The 24,721-nt window shown below is 43.4% G+C and overlaps 1 protein-coding gene across 2 annotated transcripts in view; it reads right to left on the reverse strand.

Moving 5' to 3' along the window:
* Positions 1-24,721, reverse strand: part of LOC122550194 (uncharacterized) — a 44,307-nt gene that overhangs the window by 16,627 nt on the left and 2,959 nt on the right. The window contains exon 2 of one of the 2 annotated variants that reach the window (XM_087987667.1): positions 9,023-9,358. In XM_087987667.1, coding sequence (XP_087843793.1) covers positions 9,023-9,358 — 336 coding nt within the window. Of the gene's footprint in view, positions 1-7,334; positions 9,359-24,721 lie in introns of those variants that run through there. The other variant, XM_043690934.2, reaches the window with a different exon arrangement.

The raw sequence follows: 24,721 nt of genomic DNA on the forward strand, positions 1-24,721 counted from the left end.
CCTTGCCTGTGGTTAAAAAGGATACAAAGATCTCTATCAAGGTTTCAGCAATCTCCTCCTCTGCCACCTTCAGTACCTTGTGATAGATCCCATCAGACCCTGGGACGTAGCTACCCTAATGTTTTTCAAAACACCCATCACCTCTCCTTCTTAATATTGACATGCTTTAGAGTATCAACAAACTCCTCTCTAAACGCATCAATGTAATGTACTCATTAAAGACCTCACCCACATTCTCTGTCACATTTAAATTCCTTCCTTTGTCCTAGAGTAGACCTACTCTTTCCCTTGTTACCCACTGGCTCCCAATACACATAAAAAAGGGAGTCTCATAATCCTACTTGCCAAGGACATTCCATGGCCCCTTCTATCCCTCCTAATTTATTTCTTAAATTATTTTCTGTTACCTTTATAGAGCAGCTTCTTTGTTCTTTTTAACTGAATTTGCAACATCTCTCATCATCTAAGATTCCCAAATCTTGCCATCCTTATCTTTAATCCTCAGAGGAATATGTTGGTCCTGAACTCTGGCCAACTGACTTTTAACAATCTCCCACATGTCAGATGTGAATTTACCTTCGAATAGCTACCTCCAATCCAAATATTCCAGTTCTGACCTATTACTGCTATAATTAGTCTTCTTCTATTTTAGCACTTTCACCTGATGACCAGTCCTATCCTACTCTATACCTACATTGAAACTTACAGAATTATGATCACTGTTCCCAAAATGGTCTCCCACTGAAACTTCGATCACCTGGCCAAGCTAATTCTCCAATACAAAATGTAAACGATGCCCACACGTGACAAGTGAATAAAACAAAAATGGCATTATGGCATTGAGGGTGAGTTGGAGGTTTGGATTAGGAGTTGGCTGGCCGGAAGAAGACAGAGGGTAGTAGTTGATGGCAAAGGTTCATCTTGGAGTGCCGTCACTAGCGGTGTTCCGCAAGGATCTGTTTTGGGACCATTGCTGTTTGTCATTTTTATAAATGACCTGGAGGAGGGGTTAGAAGGTTGGGTGAGCAAGTTTGCGGATGATACGAAAGTCGGAGGAGTTGTAGACAGTGAAGAAGGACGTGGCAGGCTACAGCGGGATATAGATAAGCTGCAGAACTGGGCAGAAAGGTGGCAAATGGAGTTCAATGTAGCTAAGTGTGAGGTGATTCACTTTGGTAAGAGTAACAAAAAGATGGGGTACTGGTCTAACGGTCGGATACTTGGTAGTGTGGATGAGCAGAGGGATCTTGGTGTCCATGTACACAGATCTTTGAAAGTTGCCACCCAGGTAAATAGTGCAGTGAAGAAGGCATATGGCGTACTGGCTTTTATTGGTAGAGGAATTGAGTTCCGGAGTACTGAGGTCATGTTGCAGTTGTATAAGACTCTGGTGCGGCCGCATCTGGAGTATTGTGTGCAGTTTGGTCGCCATACTATAGGAAGGATGTGGAGGCACTGGAACGGGTGCAGAGGAGGTTTACCAGGATGTTGCCTGGTATGGTAGAAAGATCGTAGGAGGAAAGGCTGAGGCACTTGGGGTTGTTTTCATTGGAGAAAAGAAGGTTTAGGGGTGACTTGATAGAGGTGTACAAGATGATTAGGGGTTTAGATAGGGTCGACAGTGAGAATCTTTTTCCACGTATGGAGTCAGCTATTACAAGGGGGCATAGCTTTAAATTAAGGGGGGGGGGGGGTAGGTATAGGACAGATGTTAGGGGTAGGTTCTTTACTCAGCGAGTCGTGAGTTCGTGGAATGCCCTGCCAGTAGCAGTGGTGGACTCTCCCTCATTATGGGCATTTAAGCGGGCATTGGATAGGCATATGGAGGATAGTGGGCTAGTGTAGGTTAGGTGGGCTTGGATCGGCGCAACATCAGGGGCTGAAGGGCCTGTACTGCGCTGTATTCTTCTATGTTCTATGTTCTTTCACTAGCTGGACTACTACAAATCGTTTCAAGAATCCCACCTGAATGTACCTAACAAATTCTGCCCCATCCAAGGCCCTGGCACTAAGGGAGTCCCAGTGAATATCAGGGGAAGTAATATCAGCTACTACCGCAACTCAGTTGCTTTTACATCTTCCACCATCTGTTTATACTTCTGTTCTAATTACCACTCACTGTTGGGAGGCCTATAGTATAACCCCATCATAATGATTGCACCTTTCATATTCCTAAATTCTATCCATATTACCTCATTGGATAAGCCCTCAAAGATATCCTCCTTTTGTGTAGTTGTGATATTCTCCTTAATCAGTAATGCACTCCTTCACCACTTTTATATCTCTCTTTATCACACCTGAAACATCTAAACTCTGGAATATTGTGCTGCCACACCTGACCTTCTCTCAATTAGGTTTCTATAATGACTGAAATATCATAGTTCCATGTACTAAGCTCAACTTCCTTATCTGTTATACTCCTTCCATTAAAATATTTCCAAACACAGTCCCACCATGTTCATTAACCCAGTCTTGTCTGTTCTTCCTACACTTACTAGATTCTCTTCAGTTCTAATATGCCACAAGCTGACCAACTGCTCTGGTTCCCACCTCTCTGCCACACTACTTTAAACTGTCCTGCGTGGCACTAGCAAATCTCTCTGCAAGAATATTGGTACAAATTTACTTGGAACACATGCTTTTTGTACAGATTCTGGAGGATATCCCAATGATCCATATGTTGGAATCCCACCCTCCTATAACGGTGCTTCAGCTGTTTATTTTCTTAATTCTGACCTCACTAGCACATGGCACAGAGAATAATCCCGAGGTTGCAACCTATCTAAATCACTGGTACCAACACTGACCATGATTTATAGCGGTGGTAAAAACAAGGACCGCAGATGCTGGAAATCAGAGTCTAGCTTAGAGTGGTGCTGGAAAAGCACAGCAGGTCAGGCAGCATCCGAGGAGCAGGAAAATCGATGTTTTGGGCAAAAGCCCTTCATGATTTATAGCTGTTCACTTTCCCCCAGAATAATGTCGGTCATTTCCAGTGCGAGCAGCAGCGAAGGTAAGACCGTTTGGTTTTAAAAGTACTTACCGGTAGCGGGCAGCGGTGTTTTTTTTTCTCTTTCACTCTCTCTTCACAGAAAGAGCGGGAGCACCAGGGGGAAGTGACAACGACCAGAGGGGCAGCCGAGACCCGGAAGCAGTTAGTGTAAGCTTACCTGGGTAGGTTTTTTCCCCCTTTAAAAGCGCAAAGGAGAGGAACCCGAGGCACTACACGGGTAGTGCCTCCCACCCGCCCTCCTCCTCTAACCTAATAATAACACCTGTTGTGGTAAGTAGGTAAGTGCTGAATTTTGCTTGTTGTATTCTTTAGACCCAGTTTTTTTTAAAAATAAAAGTTAGCTTTAGAGGGATGGCAGTGAAGGCAGTGCAATGTTCCTCCTGCAACATGTATGAGGTGAGGGATGCCATCGACGTCCCTGCCGATTACACTTGCAGGAAGTGCACCCATCTCCAGCTCCTCCAAGACCGTGTTAGGGAACTGGAGCTGGAGTTGGATGAACTTCGGATCATTCGGGAGGCAGAGGGGGTCATAGATCAGAGTTATAGGGAAGTAGTAACTCCAAAGATGGCAGATAGATGGGTGACAGTGAGGGGGACTGGGAGGAAGCAGCCAGTGCAGGGACCCCCTGCGGCCGTTCCCCTCAAGAACAAGTATACCGTTTTGGATACTTGTGGGGGGAATGACTTACCAGGGGTAAGTAACGGGGCTCAGGTCTCTGGCACGGAGCCTGTCCCCGTTACTCAGAAGGGAAGGGTGAAGAAGAGCAGAGCAGTAGTAATTGGGGACTCGATAGTTCGGGGCACAGATAGGCGGTTTTGTGGGAACGAGAGAGACTCACGTTTGGTATGTTGCCTCCCAGGTGCAAGGGTACGTGATGTCTCTGATCGTGTTTTCCGCGTCCTGGAGGGGGAGGGGGAGCAGCCCGAAGTCGTGGTCCATATTGGCACCAATGACATAGGTAGGAGGAGTGCCGAAGATGTTAGACAGGCTTTCAGGGAGCTAGGTTGGAAGCTCAGAGTTAGAACGAACAGAGTTGTTGTCTCTGGTTTGTTACCCGTGCCACGTGATAGAGATTCGAGGAATAGGGAAAGAGAACACTTAAATGCGTGGCTACAGGGATGGTGCAGGAGGGAGGGATTCCGGTTTTTGGATAACTGGGGTTCTTTCTGGGGACGGTGGGACCTCTATAAACAGGATAGTCTACACCTGAACCTGAGGGGCACCAGTATCCTTGGGGGGAGGTTTGCTAGTGCTCTTGGGGGGGGTTTAAACTAACTCTGCAGGGGCATGGGAACCCAGATTGTAGCTTCAGGGTGCAGGGCCTGGAGTGTAGGGAGGTTAGGAACATGGCATCAATTTCAAAGGAGGGTGCCTGTAAACAGGAAAGTGGCTTGAAGTGTGTATACTTCAATGCAAGAAGTATACGTAATAAGGTAGGTGAACTTGCAGCGTGGGTTGGTACCTGGGACTTCGATGTAGTGGCTATTACGGAGACATGGCTAGAACAGGGACAGGATTGGCTGTTGCAGGTTCCAGGATTTAAATGTTTTAGTAGGGTCAGAGGTGGGGGTAAAAGAGGGGGAGGCGTGGCATTGCTTGTCAAAGATAGTATTACAGTGGTGGAAAGGACGATGGATGAGGACTTGCCATCTGAGGTAGTTTGGGCTGAGGTTAGGAATAGGAAAGGTGAGGTCACCCTGTTAGGAGTCTTTTACAGGCCTCCTAATAGTCCTAGAATCATTGAAGAAATGATTAGATTACTTACAGTGTGGAAACAGGCCCTTCGGCCCAACAAGTCCACACCGACCCGCCGAAGCGTAACCCACCCATACCCCTACATTTACCCCTTTACCTAACACTACGGGCAATTTAGCAAGGCCAATTCACCTGACTTGCACATCTTTGGACTGTGGGAGGAAACCGGAGCCCCCGGAGGAAACCCACGCAGACACGGGGAGAACGTGCAAACTCCACACAGTCAGTCGCCTGAGTCGGGAATTGAACCCAGGTCTCTGGCGCTGCGAGGCAGCAGTGCTAACCACTGTGCCACCGTGCCGCCCATAAATGATAGGGAAGGTGCTTCAGGAGATGAGTGACAGTAATAGGGTGGTTATTATGGGGGACTTTAACTTTCCTGATATTGATTGGGAAAGCTATAGCTCAAGTTCGTTAGATGGGTCAGTGTTTGTTCAATGTGTGCAGGAGAGTTTCCTGACACAATATGTAGACAGGCCAACAAGAGGTGAGGCCATACTGGATTTGGTTCTGGGTAACGAACCAGGCCAGGTGTTAGAATTAGAGGTAGGTGAGCACTTTGGGGATAGTGACCATAATTCGGTGATTTTTACTCTCGTGATGGAGAGGGATAAGTGTGTACTACAGGGCAAGAGTTATAGCTGGGGTCAGGGAAATTATGATGCGGTGAGGCATGACTTAGGATGTGTGGCTTGGAAAAGTAGACTCCAAGGCAAGAGTGTAAATGATATGTGGAGCTTGTTCAAGGAGCAACTATTGAGTGTCCTTGATAATTATGTACCTGTCAGGCAGGGAGGAAAGGGTCGTGCGAGGGAGCCGTGGTTTAATAAGGAATTGGAATCCCTTGTTAAATGGAAGAGGGCGGCCTATCTCAAGATGAGACGTGAAGGTTCAATTGGGGCGATTGAGAGTTATAGGGTAGCCAGGAAGGACCTGAAGAGAGAGCTAAGAGCAGCAAGGAGGGGACATGAAAGGTCCTTAGTCGGTAGGATTAGGGAAAACCCTGAGGCTTTCTATAGGAATGTTAGGAATAAAAGAATGACTAGGGTAGGAATAGGTCCAGTCAAGGATAGTAGTGGGAAGTTGCGTGTGGAGGCGGAAGAGATTGGGGAGACACTGAATGAATACTTTTCTTCAGTATTTACTCAGGAACAGGGCATTGTCGTCGATGTGAATACTGAGTCACAAATAAGTAGAATGGATGGCTTTGAGGTATGTAGAGAAGAGGTGTTGGAAATCCTGGAAAAGGTGAAAATAGATAAGTCCCCTGGGCCTGATGGCATTTATCCTAGGATTCTCTGGGAAGCAAGGGAGGAGATTGCAGAGCCATTGGCCTTGATTTTTATGTCCTCTTTGTCTACAGGAGTAGTGCCAGAAGACTGGAGGATAGCAAATGTGGTTCCCTTGTTCAAAAAGGGGAGTAGGGATAACCCTAGTAACTATAGGCCGGTGAGTCTCACTTCTGTTGTGGGCAAAGTCTTAGAGAGAATTGTAAGGGATAGGATTTATGCACATCTGGATAGGAATAATGTGATCAAGGATAGTCAGCATGGTTTTGTGAAGGGCAGGTCGTGCCTCACAAACCTTATTGAATTCTTTGAAAAGGTGACGAAGGAGGTTGATGAGGGGAAAGCGGTAGATGTGGTATATATGGATTTTAGTAAGGCGTTTGATAAGGTTCCCCATGGTAGGCTACTGCAGAAAATACGGAGATATGGTATTGAGGGTGAGTTGGAGGTTTGGATTAGGAATTGGCTGGATGGAAGAAGACAAAGGGTAGTAGTTGATGGCAAAGTTTCTTCATGGATTGCCGTCACTAGCGGTGTTCCGCAAGGATCTGTTTTGGGACCATTGCTGTTTGTCATTTTTATAAATGACCTGGAAGAGGGGTTAGAAGGTTGGGTGAGCAAGTTTGCGGATGATACGAAAGTCGGAGGAGTTGTAGACAGTGAGGAAGGATGTGGCAGGTTACAGCAGGATATAGAGAAGCTGCAGAGCTGGGCAGAAAGGTGGCAAATGGAATTCAATGTAGCTAAGTGTGAGGTGATTCACTTTGGGAAGAATAACAAAAAAATGGGGTACTGGGCTAATGGTCGGATACTTGGTAGTGTGGATGAGCAGAGGGATCTTGGTGTCCATGTACACAGATCTCTGAAAGTTGCCACCCAGGTAAATAGTGCGGTGAGGAAGGCATATGGCGTACTGGCTTTTATTGGTAGAGGAATTGAGTTCCGGAGTCCTCAGGTCATGATGCAGTTGTATAAGACTCTGGTGCGGCCGCATCTGGAATATTGTGTGCAGTTTTGGTCGCCATACTATAGGAAGGATGTGGAGGCACTGGAATGGGTGCAGAGGAGGTTTACCAGGATGTTGCCTGGTATGGAAGGAAGATCGTATGAGGAAAGACTGAGACACTTGGGGCTGTTTTCATTAGAGAAAAGAAGGTTTAGGGGTGACTTGATTGAGGTGTACAAGATGATTAGGGGGTTAGATAGGGTTGACAGTGTGAGCCTTTTCCCGTGTATGGAGTCGGGTATTACAAGGGGGCATAGCTTTAAATTAAGGGGGGGTAGATATAGGACTGAAGTTAGGGGTAGGTTCTTCACTCAGCGAGTCGTAAGTTCATGGAATGCCCTGCCAGTAGCAGTGGTGGACTCTCCCTCTTTATGGGCATTTAAGCGGGCATTGGATAGGTATATGGAGGATAGTGGGTTAGTATAGGTTAGGTGGGCTTGGATCGGCGCAACATCGAGAGCCAAAGGGCCTGTACTGCGCTGTATTCTTCTATGTTCTATGTTCTAATGTCTGAACCTGGCACCAGTGAGGCAACATGCCATTCTGCAGTCACAATTGATGATCGAAGAATCACCTGCCGGTTCTCCTATTCAATTAATCCCTTATCACTATTGTTCCTCCATTCTTCTTCTTCTTCTTCCTTTCCTCCAATACAAGAGATATCACAAATGTGGCTCTGACTGCACTCCCTGAGGAACCGGTGCCCTCATCAGTTTCCAAAATGATTTGTGAGTGGCATTTTAGTTACAGTAAAGCAATAAGAAGGGAAGCAGCAATAAGATACATTAAGGCCCAGGATTGAGAGGCTAGCACTTCAGCTTCAACTCAGCAACGAGAGAGAAGGCAGAGATTAACAGCTGCACCTAATTGGGGTACTGCTGATAAGGAAAAACATATTAGTCACATCACAGGGAAGTGGTGAGTTGATTGTATCAAGATTTTAAAAAGTATGTTTTTTGGAAGAAAGGATTAACTGTGAAAAGCAGGAATAACTGAAAGTCAGGGTCAATATAATAAAGTTATATAAGTAAGCAAAGTACGATAAAGGAAGTAAAGTCAGCATAAAGCAAGTAGATTTAGGACTAAGGAAGCTAGACTAAGTGAATGACTATTCTTGTTCTTACAATTCCATTTTCTTAAGAGCAGTCTATACTAACAATCAGAAATGAGATAAATTGAAGTAATAATGAACAATCAGCTCAGTTCTTGGTTTCATGGAAACACATGAGAACCCTTGCATCAAACAGCTATGGAATACAGCTGATCCTGTAAGACTAAAAGGCCAGGACATGATTCTGATAGGCACTCCACTAAAGGATGTGCTTTCATCCACTTCTATAGGGAAATCATCAATTTCTGCTTCCAGCTGTGGACTCTCAAGCAGGATCTGTCTCAGGCGCTGAAACTCTAAACGTTCCAGTAGAAGTCTGGCAGAATCTGTTGTGAGTGTGTGGGGGTTAACACACTGTAAATCCAAATCAGCCCCACACATGAGTAGAAGCTTGGACATTCTTGGAAGATTCAGCTGCAAAGCATAATACAAGGGTGTGCAACCATATCTGTCTTTGACATCGACCCCAAGATAATTGCCCTCAATGAGATACTGAACCACTGCTATGTTTCCAAAACACACTGCTCTGTGCAGGATAGTTTGCTCCTGTTCATTTGTGGAATTCATATTGGTATCTGCTCCAAAGTCTATTAAAAGCTTCACAGTCTGCAAATCCCCTTTGGTACAAGCCAACCATAGTGGAGTGACCATGTTCTCCATGCAATCATTGACAATTGTCTTTATACATTGCGATTCTAATATGATGTTCTTCAGCCATTCAGTGTCTTTCAATTTCACAGCACAATGAATGTTCAACAAAGATGACTGAAGCTTTACTTTGGCATTTAATGCCTTCAACACTTTATGGTAACCCAGTATTTCTGCCATTTGCATAGCATTCTTACCAGAAAGATGTCCCACTAATTCACTATCCACTGGCTTTTGTTGAAGGATCTCAACAGGCCATTTTGGGCACCATGGAGAGTCAATAGTCAAGTCTACCAGACATTCCCAAGCGTCAGAAAGATACCACAAAAAGTCTATCATCTCTGGTCTGTTTGCACAGACTGCTTGGTGAAGAAGTGTGAAGCCATTCTCGTTCCTCACAAATGCATCCAAATGTATCTCATAATCTTCCAGATGGAATTCTGATTCACTAAAGTTTTCTTTGTTGAGAATGCAGATGAGAGTTTTCCAATCATTCTGGGCTACTGCTTTGAACAACTTCTGGATTGTGGCATCTATTCAACATAAGCAAACATAAGAGAATAACCATGATAAGGATGATCAAGAGTCTTTTGACCACAAAAATGCATTAAAATGGATGACATGTATTATTGTTGCTTGAATATGGAGACCAAAACTGCATAAAGTATCCCAGATATGATCAACTGAAAAGTCTGAACAATTGTATCAAGACTTCTTTATTCCTGTAGTCTAATTCCATTGCAATAAAGATCAGCATGCCATTTGCCTTCCAAAATATTCACTGAACTTGCTAATTACAGAGGAACCTCAATTATCCAAACAAGTCTTTAACCTTCCAAACATAGACTGGGACTGCCATAGTGTTAAAGGTTTAGATGGAGAGGAATTTGTTAAGTGTATACAAGAAAATTTTCTGATTCAATATGTGGATGTACCTACTACAGAAGGTGTAAAACTTGACCTACTCTTGGGAAATAAGGCAGGGCAGGTGACGGGGGTGTCACTGGGGGAGGACTTTGGGGCCAGCAACCATAATTCTACTAGATTTAAGATATTGATGGAAAAGGATAGACTAGATCTAAAAGTTGAAGTTCTAAATTGGGGAAAGGCCAATTTTGACAGTGTTGGGCAAGACCTTTCAAAAGCTGATAGGGGGCAGATGTTTGCAGGTAAAGGGATGGCTGGAAAATGGGAAGCCTTCAGAAATGAGATAATGAGAATCCAGAGAAAGTATATTCCTGTTAGGGTGAAAGGAAAAGCTGGGAGGTACAGGGAATGCTGGATGACTAAAGAAATTGAGGGCTTGGTTAAGAAAAAGAAGGAAGCATATGTAAGATATAGACAGGATAGATCGAATGAATCCTTAGAAGAGTATAAAGGCAGTAGGAGTATACTTAAGAGGGAAATCAGGAGGGCAAAAAGGGGACATGAGATAGCTTTGGCTAATAGAATTAAGGAGAATCCAAAGGGTTTTTACAAATACATTAAGAACTAAAGGGTAACTAGGGAGAGAATAGGGCCCCTCAAAGATCAGCAAGGTGACCTTTGTGCGGAGCCCCAGAAAATGGAGGAGAAACTAAATGAGTAATTTGCATAGTATTGACTGTGTAAAAGGACATGGAAGATATAAAATGTAGGGAAATAGATGGTGACATCTTGCAAAATGTCCATATTACAGAGGAGGAAGTGCTGGATGTCTTGAAATACATAAAGGTCGTTAAATCCCCAAGACCTGATTAGGTGTACCCTAGAACTCTGTGAGAAAGCTAGGGAGGTGATTGCTGGGCCTCTTGCTGAGATATTTGTATCATCGATAGTCACAGGTGAGGTGGCGGAAGACTGGAGGTTGGCAAACATGGTGCCACTGTTTAAGAAGGGTGGTAAGGACAAGCCAGGGAACTATGACCAGTGAGCCTGACGTCGGTGGTGGGCAAGTTGTTGGAGGGTATCCTGAGGGACAGGATATACATGTATTTGGAAAGGCAAGGACTGATTCGGGATAGTCAACATGGCTTTGTGCATGGGAAATCATGTCTCACAAACTTGACTGAGTTTTTGAAGAAGTAACAAAGAGGATTGAAGAGGGCAGAGCTGTAAATATGATCTATATGGACTTCAGCAAGGCGTTCGACAAGGTTCCCCATGGGAGACTTGTTAGCAAGGTTAGATCTCATGGAATACAGGGAGAACTAGCCATTTGGATAAAGAATTGGCTCAAAGGTAGAAGACAGGGGGTGGTGGTAGAGGGTTGTTTTTCAGACTGGAAGCCTGTGACCAGTGGAGTGCCACAAGGATCGGTGCTGGGTCCTCTACTTTTCATCATTTATATAAATGACTTGGATGCAAGCATAAGAGGTATAGTTAGTAAGTTTGCCGATGACACCAAAATTGGAGGTATAGTGGACAGGAAGAAGGTTACCTCAGATTACAACGGGATCTTGATCAGATGGGCCAATGGGCTGAGAAGTGGCAGATGGAGATTAATTCAGATAAATGCGAGGTGCTGCATTTTGGGAAAGCAAATCTTAGCAGGACTTATACACTTGATGGTAACGTCCTAGGAGTGTTGCTGAACTAAGAGACCTTGGAGTGCAGATTCATAGCTCCTAGAAAGTGAAGTCGCAGGTAGATAGGATAGTGAAGAAGGTGTTTGGTATGCTTTTCTTTATTGGTCAGGGTATTGAGTACAGGAATTGGAAGGTCATGTTGTGGCTGTACAGGACATTGGTTAGGACACTATTGGAATATTGCGTGCAATTCTGGTCTCCTTCCTATCGGAAAGATGTTGTGAAAGTTGAAAGGGTTCAGAAAAGATTTACAAGGATGCTGCCAGGGTTGGAGGATTTGAGTGAGAGGGAGAGGCTGAACAGGCTGGGGCTGTTTTCCTTGGAGCAACGGAGGCTCAGGAGTGACCTTATAGAGATTCACAAAATTATGAGGGGCATGCATAGGATAAATAGACAAAGTCTTTTCCCTGGAGTGGGGGAGTCCAGAACTAGAGGGCATAGGTTTAGAGTGAGAGGGGAAAGATATAAAAGAGACCTAAGGCAACCTTTTCACGCAGAGGGTGGTACGTGTATAGAATGAGCTGCCAAAGGAAGTAGTGGAGTCTGGTACAATTGCGCCATTTAAAAGGCATTTGGATGGGTATATGAATAGGAAGGGTTTGGAGGGATATGGGCCGGGTGCTGGCAGGTAGGACGAGATTGGGTTGAGATATCTGGTCAGTGTGAACGAGTTGGACCGAAGAGTCTGTTCCGTATTGTACATTTCTATGACTCTATGAGTCGGGCGGGAAGTATTTTGTTCAGGTATTTGATATTCTGATAATCGATTTTATCCTAAACAAGGGAAGCCATACTGATCTAGTACTGTGCTCTACCAGAGATTTGTTTAAATCTATAATTTTGATGAGTCTGCTACTTAAACAAACTAATCTTTGCATTCTGCAAATTGCAGGTTAAACTGAGAACGACTAAACCCTTACCATCACATAAATATATGAAACCCCAGCATTAAGCAAGGTCCAGAACAGCTTCAACAATCATGAGAGTAATTGTCAGTTTCCACTGAACTCAGTTTTGCAATAGATTGACAGAAGCAATGCCTCGTACATGTGTTTACCTCCTCTGCCATTTTATCATGCATGGACCAGCAAAGTGATGGAAATAAAGCACTTACTTTTGGAAAGGACTATGTAACTAACCTTTATGTTTAAAAAAAATCCAGTTGCTATTGCTTGAGATGCTTGTGTGTCTTTGTTTTTGCCAGTGTTTTCACATGTTCTTTAGTACAGGTAATCCGAATTCACTTACTTCTTTGATGTAATGTTTTTATGGGACCTTAAGACCTTGTTCGGATAATCCAAAATTCAGATAACTGATATTCGGATAATCAAGGTTCCAAGATAGAATGAGTATCTTATAAATGCCACCTCTCGAAGATGCAAAAAAGCAGAAAGAAAGCTGACATAATACTTAAGTGACGGAAAGCACAGTCTGTTTAAAGATGGGACCGCAGGATGAAAGACAAACTAACTATATGATAAAATAAAAAGAGTTTATTTTCAACTTGCTATGTCTTCTTTGTAGCATACAAATAGAAGCCCTTTGGGAATGCTCCACCACTCAATATGATCATAGCTGATCCTCTATCTTAAAGCAACAAACCTGTTTCCTCCCCATATTCCATAATGTTTTTAAAATGTCTTTTTCTTGTATATATTCAGTGACACAGTCTTGATAACCTTCTATGGAAGTGCATTCCACAAGTAGGAGCAAAGTACTGCAGATAGGCTGTAAACTATGCTATAGTATGCAGTTAATCAGATTGAATAGTTCACAGGTCGGCGCAACATCGAGGGCCGAAGGGCCTGTTCTGCGCTGTGTTGTTCTATGTTCATTATCCTTTCCATAAGGAAATCTTTCCTCATCTCAGTCCTAAATGGTCTATTCCAGTTCCGAAGACTGTGTGCCCTGGTTCTAGACTCCCCAACCAGCAAATACATCCTCCCTGCATCTAGTCTGCTCAGATTGTTAGAATTTTATACATTTCAATCAGTGCCCCTTTCATCCCTCTAAATTCTAGTGAATTCAAGCCCATTTGAACCATCTGTCCGCAGAGAACAGCGATGTCAGCCCCGGTATGAATCTGTTGGACCTCCACTACGCTCTCTCTATGACAACCCTGTCCTTTCTTAGGTAGAAAGACTAAAACTGCATTCTATACTCCACCTGTGATATCACCAATGCCCAGTATAACTGCAATAAGATCCCTACTTCTGAACTCAAATCCTCTTGCAATGAAGGTCACCATACCATTTGTCTCCCTAATTGCTTGCGGCACCTATCTCTCTTCTTTCATTGACTGATTTACAATGATATCTAGATCATGTTGTATATCCACACTTCCTAATATATCACCATTTAAATAATACTCTTCCTTTCTGTTTTTCTCACCAGCGTGTAACTACATATTTAACCATGCTGTACTGCTTCTGCCATGTGTTTGCTCACTTTTTCAACTTGTTTGAATCCATCTCTTTGCATTCTCTTCACAACTGATGATCTGCCCAATTTTGTGACGTTAGCAAATTTGGAAATGTTTCATTTTATTCCTTTATCAGGTCATTTATATATATCAAGATTGGCTACTGGGCCCAAGCTGTGATCCTTGTGGTACCCCTTTAGTCACATTGGCTTTCACTTGGAAAAAGAGCTATCTATACACAGTCTCTGGACAAAACCAACGTCGTCTACAAAATTCCATGCAAGGACTGCCACAAGGACTGCCGTATGGGCGGCACGGTGGCACAGTGGTTAGCACTGCTGCCTCGCAGTGCCAGAGACCCGGGTTCAATTCCCGACTCAGGCGACTGACTGTGTGGAGTTTGCACGTTCTCCCCGTGTCTGCGTGGGTTTCCTCCGGGTGCTCCGGTTTCCTCCCACAGTCCAAAGATGTGCAGGTCAGGTGAATTGGCCATGCTAAATTGCCCCTAGTGTTAGGTATAGGGGTAAATGTAGGGGTATGGGTGGGTTGCGCTTCGGCGGGTCGGTGTGGACTTGTTGGGCCGAAGGGCCTGTTTCCATACTGTAATGTAATCTAATCTAAAAAAAAACACTACGTAGGGCAAACAGGAAGAAAGTTAGCCACCAGGATACACAAACACCAGCTAGCCACAAAAAGGCATGACCCTCTCTCCCTCGTAGTCCTACATACAGAGGAAAAAAACACCATTTCGACTGGGACAACACATCTATCCTGGGACAGGCTAAGCAAAGACATGCCAGAGAATTTCTAGAGGCCTGGCACTCCAACCACAATGCCATAAACAAACACATAGATCTAGATACCATCTATCAACCCTCAGAAAACGAACAGGAAATGACATCACCACAAACCCCAGAAACCCCATCCAGGACAAACTTATAACTAGAAAGCAGGAGACAACAGCTTCGCTTCACTTGGAGGTCACCAATGATGATGTTACCTAGCCAGGAATGAAACGTCTGGATATCAAACCTACAGCTCAGCGAGCAAACCTACACCCTAAACCTCAACCTGAGCTACAAACCTTCACAAACATTGCAAAAACACACTCTCTGTTTCTTGCCTGTCAACCAATTATTGATCCATGCCAATATATTGCACCTGTTCCACCTACTTTAACTTTGCCCACTAACCTCTTATGAGAGACATATCAAAAGCCTTCTGAAAATCCAAATACACCACATCCATTATCTACTCTACTAGGTGCATCCTCAAAAATCTCCAGTTGATTTGATCAACATGGTTTGTTATTCATAAACATTTCTGGCTTTGTCCAATACTGTTAATGTTTTCCAAATATTTCTTTATCACATCTTTTATAATGGACTCCAGCATTTTCATCTCTACTGGGGATTTGATCTCTTCCTTCCCTCTTAAATAGTGGGGTTACATAGGTCACCCTCTGACCTGTAAGAATTGCTCCAGACTTTCCAGAATTTTTCTTAAAATTCATTCTTGTGGGATGTGGGCGCCGCTGGCTAGCCAGTATGTACTGCCCGTCTCTACTTGCCCTTGAGAAGGTGATGGTGAGATGCCATATTAAACTGCTGCAGTCCATCCGCTGTGGGTTGACCCACAATGCCAGAAGGGAGATTTGGAAGATAACCATCAATGTATCTAATATTTCAAAGTTAACAGTCTTTAGTACTCTGGGGTCACTATTATGGCTTTGGGATTTGTCAGCCTTTAACTCAATTAATTTTACATGCATCATTTTCTTAACATATCGATTTCCAACAATTTCACCCTTTCACTAGACCTTCTTTCATAGAATCCCTACAGTGTGGAAACAGGCCCTTTGGCCCAACAAGCAAGACACCGACCCTTGGAAGAGTAATCCACTAGAAGTATTCCCCCATATTTACCCCTGACCAATGCACCTTACCTAGACATCCCTGAACATTATGGGCAATTTAGCATGGACAATTCACCTAACCTGCACATCTTTGGATTGTGGGAGGAAACCACAGCACCTGGAGGAAACCCACGCAGACACAGGGAGAACGTGCAAACACCACACAGTCGCCCGAGGATGGAATAGAACCCAGGTCTCTGGTGCTATGGGGCAGCAGTGCTAACCACTGAGCCACCGTGCCCTCATTGCCCTAACATTTGTGGGGGAGAGGGGGTATTTGTATCATCTTTTGTGAAGCCAGAGTCATAGAGTCATACAGCATAGAAACAGTGTTCAACCCTTGTGTCATTTCTGCACCGGTCACATGCATTTTGTATTCTGATAATCATTCTGTGTATGGAAACACCCAAGCCTCTTTGAGCATCAATATTTAGAAGTTTTACGTCCTTCAATAAATATTCCAATTTTCTGTGCTCAGTAAATAATCACAAAACTTCGTAACAGTACATTCCATTTGTCAATTTTTTGCCCCATCACCTAATCTGTTTTTATTTCGTTGCTAACTCACTCTCCATACTTTAATTCTATACCTACATTCATGTAGACTCAGATCTTAACTACACCATTACTTATCTCTTCACGTCAAGTCATTAGTATAGACTGTAGATAGCTGATGCTTCAGCACTGATCTTTGCAGCTAAACACTAGTTACAGCCTGCCAATTTGAATGTAAGACCAAAAGATGTAGGAGCAGAAGTAGCCTTTTGGTCTATTATCTCTATTCTGCCATTCAATAGGATCTGACAATTCTCAACTGCACCTTCTTGCCTTCTACCTATAATCCTTGATTTTCTTATTGATTAAAACTCTGTCTATCCCAGCCATGAATATAATATAATGATGCAGCTTCAACAGCTCTCTGTGGTGAAGAATTCCACAGATGCACAAAATTCTGTGAGAAGAAATTACTCTTCATCCCTGTCTTAAATGGGAACCCCCTTCACTGAGATCATGCCCACTGGTCCTAGACTCTCCCACAAGGGAAAATAAATTCTCCACATCTAAACTGTTAAACACCTTAACAATCTTGCATGTTTCAATCATGTCTCCTCTCATTACTGTGAACTGTAATCAGTACAAGTCCAAACTACTCAACTTCTGGATAGGATAAATAGGCAAAGTCTTTTCCCTGGGGTCGGGGAGTCCAGAACTAGAGGGCATAGGTTTAGGGTGAGAGGGAAAAGATATAAAAGAGATCTAAGGGGCAACATTTTCAAGCAGAGGGTGATACGTGTATGGAATGAGCTGCCAGAGGATGTAGTGGAGGCTTGTACAATTGCAACATTTAAGAGGCATTTGGATGGGTATATGAATAGGAAGGATTTGGAGGGATATGGGCCGGGTGCTGGCAGGTGGGACTAGATTGGGTTGGGATATCTGGTTGGCATGGACGGGTTGGACCGAAGGGTCTGTTTCCATGCTGTACATCCCTATGACTCTACTCATCATTAAGAAAATCCTCCACATGCAGAATCAACCCAGTGAACTCTCTCTGACTGCCTCCAATGCCAGTATTTCTTTTTCTAAGGGGATCAAAACTGTTCACAGTATTCCAGGTGTGGTCTGATTTTCATAGTTTTAGCGAGACCTTCCTTTTTTTAAAACTCAATTTCCTTTAAAATAAAAGCCAACAGTCAATTTGCCTTCCCCACTGAACATGGATGCTTTATGGATGTAGGTTTGCTCGCTGAGCTGGAAGTTTCATTTTTAGATGTTTTGTCAACATACTAGGTAACATCTTCAGTGAGCCTCCAGACGAAGCACTGCTGATGATTCTTGCTTTCTATTTATATGTTTGGGTTTCTTTGGGTTCTTGATATCATTTCTTGTGGTGATATCATTTCCTAAGGTGATGTCATTTCCGGTTCTTTTTCTCCAGCTGTAGTAAGTGGGGTCCAAGTCAATGTGTTTGTTGATAGATTTCCGGTTGGAATGCCATGCTTCTAGGAATTCTCGTGTGTGTCTCTGTTTGGCTTGTCCTTGGATGGATGTGTTGTCCCAGTCAAAGCGGTGTTCTTCCTTATCGGTATGTAAGGATACCAGTGAGAGTGGATCATGTCTTTTTGTGGCTAATTGATGTTCATGTGTCCTGGTGGCTAGTTTTCTGCCTGTTTGTCCAATGTTTGTTACAGTTCTTGTATGGTATTTTGTAAATGACATTAGTTTTGCTTGTTGTCTGTATATGGTCTTTAAAGTTCATTAGCTATTGTTTTAGTGTGTCGGTGGGCTACCATGATGCCAAGTGTCTGAGTAGTCTGACAGTCATTTCCGAGATGTCTTTGATGTAGGGGAGAGTGGCTAGGGTTTCTGGATGTGTTTTGTCTGCTTGTTTGGGTTTGTTGCTGAGAAATTTGAATACACTATGTAGGTGATTTTCTTCTGCTCTGCGTAGTTCCTCTGTGCTGCAATGTGTGATGGCTCATTGAAATAATGTTCTGATGCAGCTTCTTTTGTGGATGTTGGGATGATTGCTTCTGTAGTTCAATATTTGGTCCGTATGTGTTGTTTTCCTGTAGACACTAGTTTGAAGTTCCTCATTGGCTATTTGCTCGACTGTGACATCTAGGAATGGTGCTTTGTTTTGTTTTCCTCCTTTTTAGTGACGTTTACACTAATAAGGGTATTATTGATGGTCTTGAAGGTTTCCTCTAATTTGTTTTGTGTGGTGATGACAAAGGTGTCATCCACGTAGCAGAACCAAAGTTTTGGTTTTTTGGTTGGCAGAGTTGTTTGTTCGAGTCCTGCATTACTGTCTCTGCTAAGAACCCTGATATCGGATATCCCATGGGTATTAAGTTGGTTTGTCTGTAGGTTTGTTGTTGAAGGTGATGAAGTGAGTGGTAAAGCACAGGTCCACTAGCTTGACGATACTGTCCTTGCAGATGAAGTTGGTGGTGTCTGGTGTACTGAACTACAGAAGCAATTATCCCAACATCCACAAACGAAGCTCAGAAGTATATTAATGCTTCTATATTCAAGTCCTCTCAAAATAAATGCCATCACTGCACTGGCTTCCTAACTAGAGACTCAGCCTGCAAGTTTACCTTGAGAAAATCCTAGACTAGAACTCCCAAGTCTCTTTGCACTTCAGTCTTCTGAATTTTCTCCCCATTAAGAAAATAGTCCATGCCTCTATTCTTCCGACCAAGGTATATGACCTCACACTTTCCTGTGTTGTACTCCATCTGCCACTTCTTTGCCGACTCTCCTAACCTGTCCAAATTCTTGTGCAGGTTCCCCGCCTCGATCTATCTTTGTATCATCTGCAAACTTAGCCAGAATGCCCCAGTTCCTTCATCTAGATCATTAATGTATAAAACGAAAAGTTGTGGTCCAAACACTAAGTCTTGCGGAACACTACTTGTCACTGGCTGCCACCCTGAGAAAGGCCCTTTTATTTCCATTCTCTGCTTTCTGCCGGACAGCCAAGCTTCTAACAAAGGTGGAGAAAATTGATTATGAAAGAAAATTGGCAAGAAATACAAAAACAAATAGCAAGAGTTTCTAAGGGTATATAAGAGAATAGCTAAAGTAAGTGGGGACATTAGAAAGATGCAATTGGGGAATTAACAATAGGGAACAAGGAAGTGGCGAATAATTTAAGCCATTTCTTTGTATTGGTCTTCACAATGGTGGCCACGACAAATGTACGAAAGGTAACACATATGCAAGGTGCTCATGGGAAGAAAAATCATCTAACAATCTCTATGACAAAGAACAAACAATTTGATAAACTAATGGGACTAAAGGCAGACTAGTTGTCAGGACCTGATTGCCTGTATCCAAGGTTTTTAAAGAAATTGGACGCACAGTTTGAAAAATCACTGGTTGAAATATTATAGAATTTATTGGAGTCTGGGAGAATTCCAATTGATTGGAAAACTCTTAATGTAATGTCTCTGTTCAAAATAAAGAGAAGCAGGTGTAGAATCATAGAATCATACAGCACAGAAACTGACTGCTCAGTCCAAACAGTCCATGCCAACCATAATCCTAAATTAAACTAGCCCCTCTGCCTGTGCTTGGCCCATTTCTATTCAATCATTTCTTATTCATGTACTTAGCTAAAAGTCTTTTAAAGATTGTAACTGTACCAGTATCCACCACTTTCTCTGGTAGTTCATTCCACATACAAACTGCTCTCTATGTAAAAATATTGTCGCTCATTTAAAAAAAAACTTTCTCCTTGCACCTTAAAAATATACTCGCTCATCTTGAAATCCCCCATCCTAGGGAAAAGATCCCTGCACTCCAACTTATCTTCACCTCTGATTATTTTATAAACCTCTATCCGGTCACCTCTCAATCTCCCATGCTTCAGTGAAGAGAGTCCCAGCTTACACAGATAACTCAAACCCTCTAGTCCCGACAACATCCTGGTGAATCTCTTCTGAACCCTCGCCAGCTTAATAATAAAACACATTACTTCAGATTGGCCTCACCAATGTCTTATGAAACCTCAACATAACATCCCAACTCCTACACTCACAGGTCTGAGCAATGAAAGCAAACATGTCAAATGCCTTCTTAACCAACCTTTCTAAATGTGATGCAAACTTCAAAGAATTATGTACCTGAAACCCTAGGTCTCTCTGTTCTACAACACTACTTTTAATTGCAAGTCCCGCCCTGGTTTGTTTTACCAAAATGCAATACCTTGCATTTATCCAAATTAAATTCCATCTACTACTTTTCAGCCCACTGATCCAATTGATCAAGATCTCTATGTAATCTTAGATAACCTTCTTCACTGTTCACTATGCCTACCATCAATATTGGTGTCATCAGCAAACGTAGTAATCATACTTTCCATATTCTCATCTAAATCATCTAGATAAATGATATACAAAAGTGGACCCAGCACTGATCCCTGTGGTGGCATTCCTGTGAATCTGTTCCCCTTGTCCTTTTAGATGGATGTGGTCACTGGTTTGAAGATGTTATATCAGAATCTCTGGTGAATTTCTGCAATGCATCTTGCAGCTGCTACTGAGTGTATACGGTGGTGGGAGTGTATCCTTCTCGGTGTTGCACCAATTAAGCAGCCTGCTTTGTCCTGGATGATGTCAAGCTTCTTGAGTGTTGATTGAGCTGCTCCTGAAGAAGGGCTTATGCCTGAAACGTCGATTCTCCTGTTCCCTGGATGCTGCCTGACCTGCTGCGCTTTTCCAGCAACACATTTTCAGCTCTGATCTCCAGCATCTGCAGTCCTCACTTTCTCCTGCTCCCATATAGCCAAGTAGGGGGCATGCAATCACACTCCTGACTTGTGCCTTCTAGCTGCTGGACAGGCTTTGGGGAGTCAGAGGTGAGAGGTGCATTTGGATTTCAGAAGGTATTTTGTAAGGTCCTGCAGGAAAGGTTAATGCACAAGATAGAGCTAACAGTATTGGGTGTAATGTATTAGCGTGGATTGAGGATCGATTAACACAGAGAAGATAGAGAGTTGGCATTTTATCAGATGGAAAGGGATAAATAGTGAAGTACCACAAGAATCTGTCCTGGGACTTCAATTATTTGCTATCTATGTTAATGACGCGAACAAGGCAGTACAGTGTAATGTATCCAAATCTGCTGATGATACAGAAGTAGATGGTGGTTGGCGGTTGGGGGGTGCACAAAGTGATGTGAACATAAAGAACCTGTGAGGGGATGTAGACAGGTTAGGTGAATGGCAAAAACTTGGAAGATGGAGTTTTAATGTAGGACATTGTAAGGTCAAATATTTTGTTAGGAAGAATCAAAAGGTAAACCATTATACATGGCTAGAACAGGGACAGGATTGGCTGTTGCAGGTTCCAGGATTTAAATGTTTTAGTAGGGTCAGAGGTGGGGGTAAAAGAGGGGGAGGTGTGGCATTGCTTGTCAAAGATAGTATTACAGTGGTGGAAAGGACGATGGATGAGGACTTGCCATCTGAGGTAGTTTGGGCTGAGGTTAGGAATAGGAAAGGTGAGGTCACCCTGTTAGGAGTCTTTTACAGGCCTCCTAATAGTCCTAGAATCATTGAAGAAAGGATAGGGAAGGTGATTCAGGAGATGAGTGACAGTAATAGGGTGGTTGTTATGGGGGACTTTAACTTTCCTGATATTGATTGGGAAAGCTATAGCTCAAGTTCGTTAGATGGGTCAGTGTTTGTTCAATGTGTGCAGGAGAGTTTCCTGACACAATATGTAGACAGGCCAACAAGAGGTGAGGCCATACTGGATTTGGTTCTGGGTAACGAACCAGGCCAGGTGTTAGAATTAGAGGTAGGTGAGCACTTTGGGGATAGTGACCATAATTCGGTGATTTTTACTCTCGTGATGGAGAGGGATAAGTGTGTACTACAGGGCAAGAGTTATAGCTGGGGTCAGGGAAATTATGATGCGGTGAGGCATGACTTAGGATGTGTGGCTTGGAAAAGTAGACTCCAAGGCAAGAGTGTAAATGATATGTGGAGCTTGTTCAAGGAGCAACTATTGAGTGTCCTTGATAATTATGTACCTGTCAGGCAGGGAGGAAAGGGTCGTGCGAGGGAGCCGTGGTTTAATAAGGAATTGGAATCCCTTGTTAAATGGAAGAGGGCGGCCTATCTCAAGATGAGACGTGAAGGTTCAATTGGGGCGATTGAGAGTTATAGGGTAGCCAGGAAGGACCTGAAGAGAGAGCTAAGAGCAGCAAGGAGGGGACATGAAAGGTCCTTAGTCGGTAGGATTAGGGAAAACCCTAAGGCTTTCTATAGGTATGTTAGAAATAAAAGAATGACTAGGGTAGGAATAGGTCCAGTCAAGGATAGTAGTGGGAAGTTGCGTGTGGAGGCGGAAGAGATTGGGGAGACACTGAATGAATACTTTTCTTCAGTATTTACTCAGGAACAGGGCATTGTCGTCGATGTGAATACTGAGTCACAAATAAGTAGAATGGATGGCTTTGAGGTATGTAGAGAAGAGGTGTTGGAAATCCTGGAAAAGGTGAAAATAGAAAAGTCCCCTGGGCCTGATGGCATTTATCCCAGGATTCTCTGGGAAGCAAGGGAGGAGATTGCAGAGCCATTGGCCTTGATTTTTATGTCCTCTTTGTCTACAGGAGTAGTGCCAGAAGACTGGAGGATAGCAAATGTGGTTCCCTTGTTCAAAAAGGGGAGTAGGGATAACCCTAGTAACTATAGGCCGGTGAGTCTCACTTCTGTTGTGGGCAAAGTCTTAGAGAGAATTGTAAGGGATAGGATTTATGCACATCTGGATAGGAATAATGTGATCAAAGATAGTCAGCATGGTTTTGTGAAGGGCAGGTCGTGCCTCACAAACCTTATTGAATTCTTTGAAAAGGTGACGAAGGAGGTTGATGAGGGGAAAGCGGTAGATGTGGTATATATGGATTTTAGTAAGGCGTTTGATAAGGTTCCCCATGGTAGGCTACTGCAGAAAATACGGAGATATGGCATTGAGGGTGAGTTGGAGGTTTGGATTAGGAATTGGCTGGATGGAAGAAGACAGAGGGTAGTAGTTGATGGCAAAGTTTCTTCATGGAGTGCCGTCACTAGCGGTGTTCCGCAAGGATCTGTTTTGGGACCATTGCTGTTTGTCATTTTTATAAATGACCTGGAAGAGGGGTTAGAAGGTTGGGTGAGCAAGTTTGCGGATGATACGAAAGTCGGAGGAGTTGTTGACAGTGAGGAAGGATGTGGCAGGTTACAGCAGGATATAGAGAAGCTGCAGAGCTGGGCAGAAAGGTGGCAAATGGAATTCAATGTAGCTAAGTGTGAGGTGATTCATTTTGGGAAGAATAACAAAAAGATGGGGTACTGGGCTAATGGTCGGATACTTGGTAGTGTGGATGAGCAGAGGGATCTTGGTGTCCATGTACACAGATCTCTGAAAGTTGCCACCCAGGTAAATAGTGCGGTGAGGAAGGCATATGGCGTACTGGCTTTTATTGGTAGAGGAATTGAGTTCTGGAGTCCTGAGGTCATGATGCAGTTGTATAAGACTCTGGTGCGGCCGCATCTGGAATATTGTGTGCAGTTTTGGTCGCCATACTATAGGAAGGATGTGGAGGCACTGGAACGGGTGCAGAGGAGGTTTACCAGGATGTTGCCTGGTATGGAAGGAAGATCATATGAGGAAAGACTGAGACACTTGGGGCTGTTTTCATTAGAGAAAAGAAGGTTTAGGGGTGACTTGATTGAGGTGTACAAGATGATTAGGGGGTTAGATAGGGTTGACAGTGTGAACCTTTTCCCGCGTATGGAGTCGGGTATTACAAGGGGGCATAGCTTTAAGTTAAGGGGGGGCTAGATATAGGACTGAAGTTAGGGGTAGGTTCTTCACTCAGCGAGTCGTAAGTTCATGGAATGCCCTGCCAGTAGCAGTGGTGGACTCTCCCTCTTTATGGGCATTTAAGCGGGCATTGGATAGGTATATGGAGAATAGTGGGTTAGTATAGGTTAGGTGGGCTTGGATCGGCGCAACATCCAGGGCCAAAGGGCCTGTACTGCGCTGTATTCTTCTATGTTTTATGTTCTATGTTCTAAATGGAGAAAGACTTAAAAAGGTCATCAAAGTGGAATCTGAATGTTTTTGTGCATAAAACACAAAACTTTAGCATGCAGGTGTATCAAGTAATTAAGGAGGGAAATGGAATTTTGGGCTTTATTGCAAGGGGTTTGAAGTGTAATATAGGGAACTTTTGTTACAACTGTACATGTTGTTGATGAGGGTGCGCCTTCAGTTCTGGTTCTGGTTCTTGTATTTATGAAAGAATGTGCTGGGGCTGGAGGCAGTTCAAAAGAGATTCCTGGGGTGATGGGGTTGATTTATCAAGAATGGATAACCAGGTTAGGTCTTTACTCATGAGAACTTTTAAAATTGGGTGATCTTATGATTCTGAGAGGGCTTGACAGGGTAGATGTTGAGAAGATGTTTCCACTTGTGTAGGAATTTTGAACTCG

The sequence above is a fragment of the Chiloscyllium plagiosum genome, unplaced genomic scaffold (assembly GCF_037043375.1).
Source record: "Chiloscyllium plagiosum isolate Xiang-an unplaced genomic scaffold, Cpla_swu_hap1 HiC_scaffold_5, whole genome shotgun sequence".
NCBI lineage: Eukaryota > Metazoa > Chordata > Chondrichthyes > Orectolobiformes > Hemiscylliidae > Chiloscyllium > Chiloscyllium plagiosum.